This window comes from Halichoerus grypus, chromosome 6, assembly GCF_964656455.1.
Source record: "Halichoerus grypus chromosome 6, mHalGry1.hap1.1, whole genome shotgun sequence".
In the NCBI taxonomy this organism is placed as follows: Eukaryota; Metazoa; Chordata; class Mammalia; order Carnivora; family Phocidae; genus Halichoerus; species Halichoerus grypus.
In genome coordinates, this window is record NC_135717.1 from 85,014,514 (window position 1) to 85,028,916 (window position 14,403).

The window sequence follows — 14,403 nt, forward strand, 5'->3', positions numbered from 1 at the left end:
AGCTCTTAAAAAAACAACTAATTTTAAATGACATTAGTCTGAAATTCATATGAGTAAGTGTCTTAAAATGTCATTTAAATTTTTCATTCATATTTTAATGTATCAGAAATTTTATTCTATAAGAGGTTTGGGGACATATCTTGGGCATATATTTCTTGAATACTAAGAACTTAATAGATGTATAAAAGTGGATTTAGAGATTTGGGAATAAAAAACACCAAGGAAAATTTCTAAACATGAATTTCATGTACTTTTATATTAATATATTTCTTTTAAGAGGAATAAAAACTACATTTTGTGTAAAATACCTTAGATCTATGATGTCTTAACTTCTGGGTATACATGTGTCTGGTTTGCTGCAAATCCATTTTCTAACCAAGTGCGTACTGGCACTGCGGATCCCAATTTTGTGTAGATAGGCGCATTCTCCGATTCCAATTATTTTAAACCTGAAACAAAACACAGAAGGAAAAATAAAAGGCAACAAATTGGTGAGCACTGATTGGAAGAATTAGAGAAAAAAATTTCTTCTGCTGTGAGTTTTTACTCTAACCCAACATCTTTGAACAGCAAGTAAAGTGGCAATAAATACACCTACTTCCCACAGTTGTTGTGCAGGTCAAATGAGATCATGATTATGAAGCATTGTTTGGAATACTGTAGGTATTAAATACTTTGTACAATAATATTTACATTACCACTTTTTCTCTGGGCTCATTTTATTTTCCACCACAAAGGAAACTTCCAGGAGAATGGTGTGGATGGATTGTAACTCAGATTTCTCTGTGGTGGCAAAGGGCTCAGAGCCCCGGCTTTAGGTGTATAAATTATATACCCAGGACTTACCAACCACTGTATATGGTTCCATCTATCCATTTCCAGGTCTGTCCTGGTTCTCGACTCAGTCCAATCCAATATTGAGAATGGTCAGAATATCGTTTCAGGAAATCCTTTAATAGAGTATATTTACAGGATGAATGGCAAATGCTTTATTCGGTTGGATTTTCTTTTGTCCCATTATACTCTTTATAGAAGGGGACAGCATCCTTATCTGGTTCATAGGTTAGTTCATGGGTTCGGTTACTTCTGTAACAACTACCATAGTAAATTGCATTGGGTAGCTTTCTTTTCTATTTTCCAAAGAGTTTTTATAAGACAGAAATTATCTGTTCTGTGATGGCTTGCTCTAATTTGCCAGTAAATCCTAGGTTTGGTGTCTTTTAGGATGGGAGAATCTTAGCAGTAAAATATATTGAAGAGTTGGTTCATCCAGGTTTTATATATTTTCATAATTTATTCTGATACATTTTATTTTCTGATCTTGTTACCACTAACTAGCTTTTTTGTTTTGTTTGGATTTGGTTAGTAATTGCTTTGCATAACTTTTCCTTTCATTTTCCAACTTGTGTGTGTGTGTGTGTGTGTGTGTGTACACGCACTTAGGTATGTCTCTGTAAGTAGCACGTTACTGGACTTTGTTGCTTTTTTTTAAAAACCAATCTGATAATTTTTGTCATTTAAGAAACAAATGAAAACATTCACATTTTATCATGATCACTGTTGTATTTGGATTTATCAATGTTGTGTTTTCTGACTACTAGTTTTTCTTTGTTCTTTTACCTTTTCTGAATTCTATTGGATTGATACTTTTTCTATGTCTTTAATTTATTTGAACACCTTAGTTTGTCCAAACATTTTTTACTCTTTGATGCTTACCATTTAATTTTTTTAAAAAACATGCTTGTCTATAAATATCCCAATATAGGTTGTCTAAACAATTGTTTAAATAATTGTTTAGGCAATTATCCATCTCTTCAAAGCTTTCAAATTTATCGACATAAAATTATTTGTAAGATTTTATGCTTTTAAATTGCTACTGTTTGTAATTGTATTTATTAGATGCATATGTCTTTTTTCCTTTTCTGTGATCAATCCTGTCTATGCATAGAACCAGTTTTGCTTTTGTGTATCCTCGTTATTTTGTTGGACTCTTTTATGTTTATTCCAAAAATTATTCCAATGACTATGATTTTTAGTTAAAATATTTCTTTTGTTTTGTTTTAATAGTCATAATTTCTCATTTTTTCCCTGCTTTAGTTTTTCTTGATTTATTATTCTATAGAATGGGCTGTATGACTTCATTTATATTTTTCAGCCATCCAAATGTACTTATCTAAAAATCTTTGTCAGAATGATCTACTAAATTAATATCAGTTTGGGACAATCCCTCTTCTGTCCTTTCCTGATAGAGTATGTGGTCAATAAATGTTAAATATATCCCTATGCTGCTTGAGGTCTTAACTCTTCTGTCTCTTACCACCTCTGTTGTTTTACATCTCTATTATTTCAGGTTTGGGGAAGTTTGTACTGTGTGATTGGTTTCTCCATTGATCTTTTACTGTGTCTGAAGCTCCCAGACCTTCTTGGTTATACTGACTCATTTATTAATCCTTTCCAGTATCTCTGACAACAGGTTTGCCATGACTTTCTGTTTATTATTTTTTTGAATATAGTTCCCCCAAAGGCAACTTTAATTTGGTGTAAAATGGTAGGTAATAATAGTTCATTACCAAAGGCTTTATTGGGTCTGAACTTCGTGGGAAGTGGATTTGGGTTTTCCCTGGATTTTGGTGCTGTATTCCAACTTGAAAATGTAGAGCTGGGTAATAAATATGTGGTTGAACTTCTTTGGACAATAGTTGGGGTCTTTCTGGTGGGTAGTAGTATATAAATTGCTCTATACTGGGCATAGGGAAAATGCCTATTATGTAACTTATTTCTAAATACTTTTTACTCCCAGTCGAAAAGTCAAGTGGGGAAGTCATCTCCTAAATGTTGCCTAATAATTTGTACTCTAAGGGTTGCTCTGACCTGATGTGAGCTCTTTCTATGATTAAATTGATGTGGAAAAAAAGGGCTTCTAGGCTGGGTGAGAGGCTCTTTTCTGACTCTTTCCATTTCCAGTGCCTTCTCCACATCAGCTATGACCTCTGAAAACATAACTATAATTCAAAAGAATTGGCTTACCAGTTCTTTTGTGGTGTTGAAGACAGCAAGAGTGGCTGCATGAGATGCACAGAAGTTCTGGCTTGCTGCCCAGGTTCTTGTATTTTCAGAAAAATAGAAACACTTTCCCAGGTAACCAATCCAGCCATTCAAGCATGGCATACGTTCAGTGGAAGATTTGTGTTTTTCGACTGAAAAGAATTTAATAACATATTAACTACTGAGGAGGTGGCATGCCCTGAATGTCTGCTCTGAGATACAATAGAATTTAATTTGTTTGAAAACAGTTTTCTTATCCATATAAATGAAATTCATCAAATTAGCTTTGGCCCTTCAATCTGAAGGTTTTGGACTTCATTAATCATTCTTTGTTTTTCTCCAAATGAAGTCAGCTCCTAAATTTTTGTATTTATTTTTCTTGATAAGTTGAAAGAAATCCTTGGCAGATGCCACTCATATAGATGTTGGTATTGCTCAGATTCAAGGGTTGGTGCTCTTCTCAAGTGACACACTCCACCTAGGAGAACATACTCATTCTCATGGTGTAACTATCATGTTTATACAGATAATTATTAAAGTGATATGTCCAACCCAGGCCTCTCATCAGAAATCTCCCATATATAACTACCTAATGGACACCCATTCATTGAATAACAAAATATTTGTGAGTACATACTATGCTAAGCACTGTTGTTTATGTTTATTAGAGACAAAGTCCCTGCCGTCATTGTGCTAAGAGTATAGTGGGGCAGATAGATATTGAACAAATAATTACAAATTCAAGGAATGGTGCAAGAGGAATAGCCGTAGGTACTAAGAGAACATAAGTTGAGGGGAGCTGGTCTAGCTCAAGGATGGGGATTGCACTAGACATTTCAGCTGACACTTTAAGGATGCAGAGAGCTAGCTCACCAGATGAAGAATGAGGAAAGCACGTTCTCAGCAAAGAGGAAGTGAATGTGTAAAGGCCCTGGAGTGAGTGATCTTTTCACTTAAGAAAGGAAGATCAGTCTGAGTGGAGTATAGAGAGAAAGAAGAAGCATAACAAGAACTGAGGCCAGAAGAATGAACAGGAGGTAGGCGTTACTTACGTACACAGTAAAGATTTTACACCTTATACTAAAAGGATTGTCTCAAAATTAGAGATAGATGATGATGTATGGACTGGATGGATGGCATGTTGATTCATAAAAATAATTGTCAGAAAAAATCAGATTGGGGAAAAAAACAGTGTTCAATTTAAAGTGTATGAAACAACTAAGTGGAACATATCTGATCCAGTTCCACCTATGCTTCCACTATGCTTAGACCATGCTTAAAGTCTAGCTTTTTTTTAATTATTGTTCTAATTTTTAAAAAAGACTTTATTTATTTGAGAGAGAGAGAACACAGAAGAAGAGAACACAGAGGGAGAGAGAGAAGCAGAATTCCCATTGAGCAGAGAGCCCGATGAGAGGTTCGGTCCCAGGACCCTGAGATCACGACCTGAGCCAAAGGCAGCCACTTAACCGACTGAGCCACCCAGGCACCCCTAACTTTTTTTTAAAACTGTAATGAAAAGTGCATCAGGATTTGATCTTTGTTTACATCTGTAGCTTCATTTCCTCTTATTTTTCTGTAGGCACTTTGTTTCTCTCTTCATTTTCTTGTATACCAAGCTTCTTGTAGTTCCTTATACATGTCATGTTACTTTTAGGTAATATCTGGGCCTTTGTTCATGCTGACCTGTGTTCCCCAATGCCATAGTCCCACCCTAACTTGCAATAAAAAAATTCCATCCCTGTCCAACTAGAAAGCATCTACTTGTATTTCAATAATCTATTATGTTAAAGCATAATTTCCTCTACGAATTTCCTCTACTTTATCCCAGTGGAATTGATCATACTCTCCTTTCCATGCCCTTGGCTTCTAATAGACTATCAGATTTAATACATTATAGTAATGACTGTAAATATTGCCTCTTTTTTCTCTATCCCAGCACCTGGAGGTTATGTCACACCTGTTTGCTGTATAAATAAACAAAATATATGACTGTCATACGCCTCTGAGAAAAATCTATGTAACCATTCTCAAGTATACCTAAGAGAAAGTATGATTTTTACTCTAGACATGATTAGATCTTTGACTTATTGTATTGCAGACTATTTTAACCTAAGTATTAATATCTATTAAGTAGGAGAAGCCTATTTTTATGCCAAAGCACAGAATCAGTCATCTGATCTGGGTCATAGGAGTTTAACATGCTTATCTCCCCTCTCCTAGATTTTGTTAAATAACCCTTATTTTTGCTTAATAACTTTAGGAAATCAGAGAGTTTTAGCATCACAAGCTGCACTAAAAATTATCCAGTCCAGTCCTACGTTGTATAGATAGGGAAGCTGAGATGTTAGACATTGGATGACTTATAACCGATGACAAAACCTGGAGATGGAATGGTCCCACATTTCAATATCACTGAATTGGTCCCACATTGAAATGGTCCCACATTCCAATATCACTGCAGGATTAAAGCATATTAACCTTTATAAACTGTGTATAGTGTTATGTGATCCAGTTTATAAAATAGTCTTTTGAACATAGCTTGAATCAGAGAACAAAATGAAGATCCTTAGGAATTCCATTGAATAAATTCCACTGAGTGAAAATTAGGAGCACCTGGTAAGGATGGCCTGCACGGACTTCGGTAGGTGGCTTGGAAGAAACTGCCTTTCTAAGAACAGGTTGAACATATTTCATCTCCTTTAACAAATTACTGGGTGTTTATTTTATATAGACCCCATAGGAAATAAGCTCATTTAGGAAGAGACAACATTGTAGATATGGTAAAGAACAATATATAAAATTCAGAAGACTTAGATTCAGGTTATAACTTTACTTAGCTGTGTTTAGATAGTCAGCTACTATCTCTGAAGTTCAAAGTCCTTGTGTACAACAAAAGGCAATAAGGAAAATAATACTTCACTACTGCTCTGGGTCACTCAAAAATGCAAATAAAATGTTGTGTATTAAAATATCTTATGAAGCATAAAGTGCTTTGTAAATATATACTTTTATCAAAAAACCTTTTCCTTTTCCTCTTCCTCCAACTCCTCCTCCTCCTCCATCTCTTCATCCTCCTCCCTTTTTCTCCAGTTGAGTAAATTCCATGAGGACAGGAACCATATTTGTCTTGTTTTTCTAGCATAATGCCTAGTTCATATAATGGTTTCTTTCTCCATCTCCTTATCTATCTATCTATCTATCTATCTATCTATCTATCTATCTATCATCTATTTATCTATCATCTATCTATCAATCTTCTATCTATCCATCCATTTATATACATACAGTATATTCACATATTTATATATACATTTCTATCCATATGTAAATATAGTCAAGTATATACACATAATCATGTATATATACAAAGCATAATGCCTACTTGATAGAATATGCTTGATCAATATATCTATACTATATAAACTCATTTATACATACTTATGTGCACATTTATGTATACATGTATGTATAATATATATGCACATTAATTTCTACAAATGACTTTAGACATCCATATATAATATATACACTTATAATAAATATCCTCATATGTAAATCATATACATATTTATATATGCACATCTATATGAATATATACTTACGTATATATTTTCAAACATCTTGTTAAAATTGCTTCAAGTTATTTTTAGAATATATGTATATAGTTTACCATCGTAAAGGGGAGATATATCATTCTCAACTTACTTTTAGAGGCTAGGAGTAATCTATATTTTGGGTAAAAATTATGGTCTTTAGGATGGCAACATTTCTTCTTGTCCAATTCTCTATAACCCATATGTATAGTTGTGAATTATGATTGGGACTTGTAAATCTGACTGTATCATGGGAAGCTGCACAACCAGACAGAGATCAAATGTTTTGCACCTTGAACTCAGTTTCCTTTCTTATAAACGATAGTCATTAGCTAGAAGCAGCTTAGAAAAAGATACTGATATTTATGTAAAAGTATATGGTTTAGTCCATATGTAGATAATGTTCCATAAACTGTTTGCCACCAGTCCACAGGAAGATAAGGATCTCATGGCACATTGTTAACTAACTGTGTCACCAAATATATTGTGCAGTTCTTTTGATATTTCTTCATAAGGAGACTTTCTTCATGAAGGAATCAGTATAGTGATTTACATTTTACCATGAGCCCCTTACCTTGTAAGGACTATAAGTAATACTGATTTAGAAGGAAGTTTCATATGCATTAAGTTATTATTATCCCCATTTTATAGAAGAAGAAATGTACATTCATCCCATATACAAAGATTTCTGAAATTACCCTTTATCGTGAGCCACTATATGAAAAGCACACAGATGATGTAATATTTTGTGGAAGAGTTAACATGAGCATATTTGGGAAGTGGGCAACTCACCTGCTAAAATTGTGGCCAGTGTAGTTATCAAAATCACCAGGAAGAAGATGACAATGGTGATAATTTTAGAGATACAAAGTCTCTTTTTATTCCTTTTTGAGGGTCCTTGTGACTTTCCAGTAAGGTTGAAAGTGATAACATCTCCTATAAAAAAATCAATCAGTTTTTAGTTTCTAGTAAGTGAGTTTAGAATGTTGTAGGAACAAGGTCAGTACATACAAACTGATTATATTTCTATATGCTAGCAGTGATCAATACAAAATTCAAATATACCACTTACAATAGCATAAAAATATTGAATGCTTATGGATAAATCTGACAAAAGACATGCAAAACTTGTACACTGAAAGCAAGAAAACATTGTTGAAATAAATTACAGACATAAATACATGGAGAAAGATACCATTTTTGTGAGTCAGAAGACACAATTTTTGTGAAGATATCAATTCAACTCAAATTAATTTATAGCTTCATCACAATCCCAAACAAAATTCCCAGCAGGCACTTTGGGGGGGGAGGTAGAAATTGGCAGCTGTTTCTAAGCGTTTTAAAGTATGTCAATTTTATCTAATAAAGCTGTTAAAAATTATACAAAAATTAGTTATCTTTTATCCACACAGAGTGGATCTTTATAATATACTTTGGAGAGATAGCTGAAAATAATATGACACAGATAGAAGAAATGAAGAGCATGGAGATACCGCCTCTCTCAGGAAGGTTAGCACTCAGAATTGATAGCAAGCGCCCACCAAAGTAAATTTGTTTACTTTACAAATAGCACCTAAAGCTTGTCATACATGTACTTCTTACCTGAAGACTGGGAATCTACTGAGTTTGTCAGTGTTGTGTCATCATCCATGTCTCCTTTTCAGCAAAGCGAAAATACAGATTGGTTGTAGGGAATGCACGGGATTCAAGATCCCTGCCCACAGTTGGATTTAGTGTCAGTAATATGAAGACAGTCTAAAATGAGAATATAAAGTTAAGGCGATCTAAAATGAGAATATAAAGTTAAAGACAGTCTAAAATGAGAATACAATGTTACAACATCCTAAATTGAGAATACCACATGAATATAAGAATTATGACGAATCGCCTCAGAAGTCTGACCAGTGACATAACTCCTGCCCTTTTGCTACATTGCTGTCCAGAAATCATTCTATCTCACTGCAGTTTGAGGAGCCACTGGAGGTGGTGGGAGACTCTGAAATGATTCTTCAGCGGAAAGGAAGTGAGGTCCAGTAGTTTATGAAGCCAGCAAACTGAGTCTTCACACTATCACCCTGACCTACCAATATTTTTAGTTAATTTTGGCCATTATGGATCCCAGCCATGAGCCAATTCGAAAGGATTTGAGCATAAAATAGCAACTTAGATTGCAGTGAAAAGAACGTCAATTGTCTTTAATAGTAATAATAATAATAGGAACAATCATATCTCCTATTTATTGTGTGCCTACTCTATGGTAGGCCTAGTTCTGAGCTTTTAACTTTTATGATTCAATTTACTCTCATAATCACATGAAATAGGAGCTTATTATTATCTTTAATTTGCAGATGAGACAAATTCCTTAAAGGAACAGAGAGGTAAAAAGCTTTTTCTTAAAGTAACATAGCTAATACGTGGCTGAGCTTAGATATTAGTTCGCTCTGATCATTTAACCACACTGCTCTACTGTCCTGCTTCTGTCCGTTCGGGACCTTGCCGTGAGCGTTCTCATATGCTGAACTCCTACTTCCAGATGCAGAAAGCAGATCTCAAGTTCAACCACAGCAACAAAAGTATTGTGCTATTAGTGTTGTGCTAAGATCATTGTAGTCATCTATAATCATTTGATGTAGGTGAGGATGAATACATGACAGCCTGTATTTCAAAGTCCCTTCCTTGAGAGACAAACAGAAAGTAATGGGTTGACATTTTTTAAAGCTGGATTGTAAGGAATAGAGTTCTCTCTAATTTTGCATGTTGATGTTTTTAATATATGAATATTAATTCACATCTCCAAAAAACCAATTACTTCAGGAGCCATGAGTGTGTGTTAGAGAGAGAGACAGAGAGAGAGAGAGAGAGAGAGCGACAGAGACAGAAACATAGAGACAGAGAGAGAAAGAGAGATTGGGGAGACCTCTGGCTAGATTATTTTATTCAAGTCTTTATCTGAAGCAAAAATTATCCCCAAACTCTAAATGCTATTCAAAACCAAAAATTTTGCTTGTGTACCAGTTAGCTATTGCCATATTAATGCTATTTTACAAACCTTATCCCAAACCCTGGCTCACTCACTAGTCTGTGCTGCATTGGCTGAGTTGTTTGGGTTGTCTGGTTGAGGCTCTGCCTCAAGATGTTGAGTCTGTGTCCTTGTGTCTTTGCTATTCTAGGGTCCAGGCTGAAGAGGCAGCAGCTACTCCAGAAGCTCTTCTCACAAAGATGTCAGAGGTGCAAGAGACTAAGCCCATCAACTCAGCATATTTCAAGTCTCTGGTTGACCTCAAAGTCAGGGAGTGGGGAAGTACACTTCACAACTAGTAAGAGGAATTGCAGAGCAATATATATATCTGCAAGGAGTGAATCAAGGGCCAGTCGTTACAAGCCACAACATGTTGTGGTCCTTCTTAAGGACTTCCGGTCAAATTTTGCCATTGTTTTTTTAAATTTATTTATTTTTGGAATCAATCTCTTAGATCTTATTTGTTTTGTTTTGCTTTTTAAATTAAGAACTTTACCTAAGACTGCTGCTTTCTGCCTCTTCTTCTTTTCCCTTATGGGCAATAGCATCGTTATATAAGTCAGGTTGATCTTTTTTTTCAAAATGAGTTCCACATAAACTTTTCTTATTTCTCCTGTGTATTTTCACTTTCCTTTTTCCTTCACTCCTCTATTATGTTCGCTTCTTGATGATTCTGCTATGTTTTCAAAAAGACATATTGCAGATACGGTAGCCTAACTTTGCAAGGATAAAGTTGTATAGCAATACAAAATTGATACACACCAGTAGTCATGATTTTACAGATGAAAGGCTGTGTTTCAACCACTGTGTTTTGTAAATGAGGAAAATGAATCAAGCATAAATGAGTAAATTATTCAAGGTATTCAGCTGATTAGTAAAGGCTTCTGATTCTCTGTTTGCCAATTCATTTTCTCTCCAACATCTTTGTCCAACTTTGTAGATAAATTTGCTTGGGATTTGAAAGCCTGTTCTCAACTTTCATAAGACATTCAAACCAGAGACTGAGGACTAATATTCAAATTGTTTAATTTTTTTTACCCACAAATAATATTGGTCACAATTATACATAAAAATCTCTCTACTTTGTATATTTCTTTCCCACCCCAATTTTACTCAATATTTTAGTCCCTTATTATCTCTCAACCAGACATTTATGACAACCTCTAACTAATTACTTCTCCTCCAGGCCAATCTCTTCCTTCTCTTTCAATCCAACATTCACATTACTGTCAAAATCTTTTTTTTCTAGATCACAAATCTATTCATCAGTCTTATCACTTAATTTTTGTCAATTCTTCTCTATCATCTCCAAAATGAAAATTAAGCGCTTTAGAATGACCCTTAGCAATTCAAATGTCAAATTACATTATCTGGGTCATCTTTTTTCCTTCTTTTCTGTACTGGACTTTGCATCATTTTCCAAACACATTCTTTCACTCTGTTGCCTTCACTCAGGCTCTTACTTTTACCTGATGTGCCCTCCTCCACTTGGCTACTCTGCTTAAGATTTGCCTCTGTTGAAACCAAATTTACAATCAAAAAACAACCTACTCTTAAATCTTTTGGCAGAGTTAGTAAACTTCCCCATGAATCTTATGCTGCCATTTTGGGTTCTAGATAACTGTATTATAGAACTTGTTATATTAAATTATATTTGTTTGTTAATATCTATCTTTTCTAAGGGACTATAAGCTCCAAGATGGAAGGGAATCTATTTATTCATCTTTGTATTACCACACAGTGATTGACCCCCCCAAAAAAGTGCTGAAACCAGTGTCTATTGGATGAATAAATAAATGTTCTAGATCCTTCTTACAGAGTCTAAGTCAGCATAGTTGGACTCATCTACACTTTCTAAAAACAAGTTTCTTTTCACTAATTACAAAACAAGCATTTGTTCCTCTCCCTGTTGGTTTCTAGCTTTATTTCTTAGCCACTTTCCCTGAGCCACTTAGCTCAGCTAAGTTACTGACAATATTTCCCCAGGAGCGAAAATAATATGACTCTCATTAAAAACAATTGAAATCAAACTAATATGATTTTTCTTTTCCCCCTCTTGCCTGTAGTTTCTCACATGGGCACCTGCGTCTTCCATTAATCTGTTGCTTGCTGCCATCTCCCAAGTTGTATTTCTTTACGAAGAGCCAGAAAATCATCTTTTGTTAAATGATAACCAGAAATACTTAATAATTGGCAGATCACAACCTTAATTGTATCACTGAATTATCCCACAACATCCATCTGGTTATATGCATTTTGAAATTCTTCCTTATTTATTTATTTTTTTTTACTTTGAAATTGTTTGCTAAATAGTCTCTAAGCTCATTCATTCAACTCAGACTTTCGATAATGATCACAGAAAATAGAGGAAAATTCTCTAAAAGAACTTTTTCTTTCAAGTTCTTTCCTTGCCTTGGGGGACCCCATACTCAGAAATTTTCTCTATAGTCCTTCCAGCTCTGTTTACGTTACATCTAGTTCATTGATATCCTTGTAGGTATTCAATACTTACTAGGAACGTTTCAGAGCACTGACTCAACCAAAGCAAGATGACTAACCCTGGGAAACTATGTTAGCTCCCCAGGTTAACTCCACATATTCCCTGTCCTCTGTAGGAGCTAGGCCTGAAGCAACAATAAGACATGACCCATGTTTTCAGCCTACTAAGGAATGGAAGGGATTGAGATCATAACTAGCAGAGCCCGAAAAATTTCAAACCTAACCATGGGTCTGTGTCTATGAGGAAAAAAAACAAAAACAAAAACATAGTCACCTAATTAAAAAAACAAAACAAAACAAAACAAAAGAAACAAAGCAAATGCATGGGTGAGAAATGGGGAGACATAAGGAACTGGCCAAACTGGAAGTACCACGCAAGGCTAAAGCATAAACCTTAAATCTTTTCCATCCTTTTGGGAATTTCATTCTCCCTTCTATTTATTCACATTCTAATCTGCCTTCAAAATAGTTATCCCTTCTCAGAGTGTTGATAGAACTTGTTTGGAACTCTTCATCTATACATTTATTACTAGTTATATTTTTATATGAGTAGCCTCCTTTCTTTTATGAAATAAATATTGTTTTAAAGCACCAACATGCTAAATCTTTCAGGATAAAGTATTTTATTACAAGTCAAAGGAAAGGAAAGACCAGAGTTCCTCAAACTCTTGTTCATTGCCCTCTTCCTCTTACAGTTAACCATAAATGTACTAGTTGCTGAAGATGAGAAGTATATTATAAAATATTAGAGGAGGTACTTTTTGCCACTTCAATTACATTACTTTTCATATTTTCAAAAAAACCATGCTTTTGCTCACCATGCCCAATCACTGCTATTTGAGATTTCTTTTTGTTCATGGAAAAAAAATGCCATTTATTTTAATATTTCTAATTTATGAGATTAATTTCTTAATTCTACACAGGAATTAAATTCATTAGTGCTGCATATAGAAACTCTAGTCAAGACCAAAATTTTTTTTGAGTCCACACCTCTTAATACTGTACTAGGTGCTGTCATTTTTTTTTTAAAGGCAAAAGGTACTACACTGAAATATACATTATAAAGTAAGTTCTTGAACTTCAAGGGACTTATGAACCATAGCAAAAATCCGGGATTGTGGGTGTGTATGTGTATGTGTGTGTCTGTTTTTATACTTTTCTGTGCCATCCTTTTACCAGACCCTTACAGAATGTCACGTAAGAGTTCTTTGTCAGTTGTCGGTAGCCTTAGCACCTGGACTTATCTCATCAGTCATCCCTACGTGCCTTTATTTTTAAATTTGTCTTTCTGTTTACCTCTTTAATGTCATACTAAGGCCCTGTACTCCACTTTGTTCCCATTAAGACACATCCCATCAAATATTTATGCTAGGAGACAGATAAATGTAAGATAACTTCCAGGCATTTGACTTGGATAACCGAAGGATATGGGGCAGTGGATATTTCTTTGTCATTATTTCGGATGCACAGCAACTGAGCCACTTTCCTTTGCTGAAGCTGTTCTTTGCCACATGAGTCCCGATGGCAGGCAAAACCTTCTCCACTGTAGAAGCTAAAGAAGCTTTTCACTTTCCCAGCTTCTCCTGGAACTGAGGATGCTGAGGAGCATGTGGGCTATACCCAGTTAGATTCACCCTAGTCAGATCTTGAGTAGGGAGCTATTTATGCTCAGAAGCATTGGAAATGGGGAAGTTGGTCTGGGATAGGGGTGGAATAAGAACATCATAAATATTTAGATTGCAGTGTATTCATGGAGTCAAAAGTGTTTTCCATTGGTGCTAGCAGTTTCTTCTTGCTGCAGCTAAGATCAGAAATACAGAAGGAACATATTTAGTTGAATAATAGAACTAGTACATTTTGGGGCACATTGATATTAAAGTTCCTCTGAATGTCTAGGTAAAGTTGTCTAGTAGGCGTTGGTATGCAAAATTCCAGATTTTAGGGAAGAGATATAATTAAAGCTAAAGGTTTGAAATTGTCAGTATGTATGAGTCAATAGAAAGCATAGTTGATTTTTGAAAAACATGTCGCAACTGCATGGGTTCAGTTATATGTGGAATTTTTTTGATAAATAATACAGTACCATACTGTAAATGTGTTTTCTTTCTCTTATGATTTTCTTTTTTTTTTTTTTTAAAGATTTTATCCATTCATTTGACAGAGAGAGACACAGCGAGAGGGGGAACACAAGCAGGGGGAGTGGGAGAGGGAGAAGCAGGCCTCCCGCAGAGCAGGGAGCCCGAT

The 14,403-nt window shown here is 34.9% G+C and overlaps 2 protein-coding genes across 2 annotated transcripts in view; both read right to left on the minus strand.

Moving 5' to 3' along the window:
* Nucleotides 1–314: 314 nt before the first annotated feature.
* LOC144382344 (C-type lectin domain family 2 member A-like) lies at nucleotides 315–8,350 on the minus strand. The gene is made up of 5 exons (XM_078075585.1): nucleotides 8,244–8,350; nucleotides 7,434–7,577; nucleotides 3,028–3,197; nucleotides 847–950; nucleotides 315–449 (listed from the first exon to the last, which is right to left on the minus strand). The coding sequence occupies exons 1-5, from the start codon at nucleotides 8,290–8,292 to the stop codon at nucleotides 326–328; spliced, it is 591 nt and encodes a 196-aa protein (XP_077931711.1). The 5' UTR covers nucleotides 8,293–8,350; the 3' UTR covers nucleotides 315–325.
* The window catches only part of CLECL1 (C-type lectin like 1), a 41,252-nt gene continuing 35,180 nt past the window's right edge, over nucleotides 8,332–14,403 (minus strand). Inside the window, exon 6 of the mRNA XM_078075583.1 lies at nucleotides 8,332–8,396. Coding sequence (XP_077931709.1) covers nucleotides 8,378–8,396 — 19 coding nt within the window. The 3' untranslated portion in view covers nucleotides 8,332–8,377. The remainder of the gene's footprint in view (nucleotides 8,397–14,403) is intronic.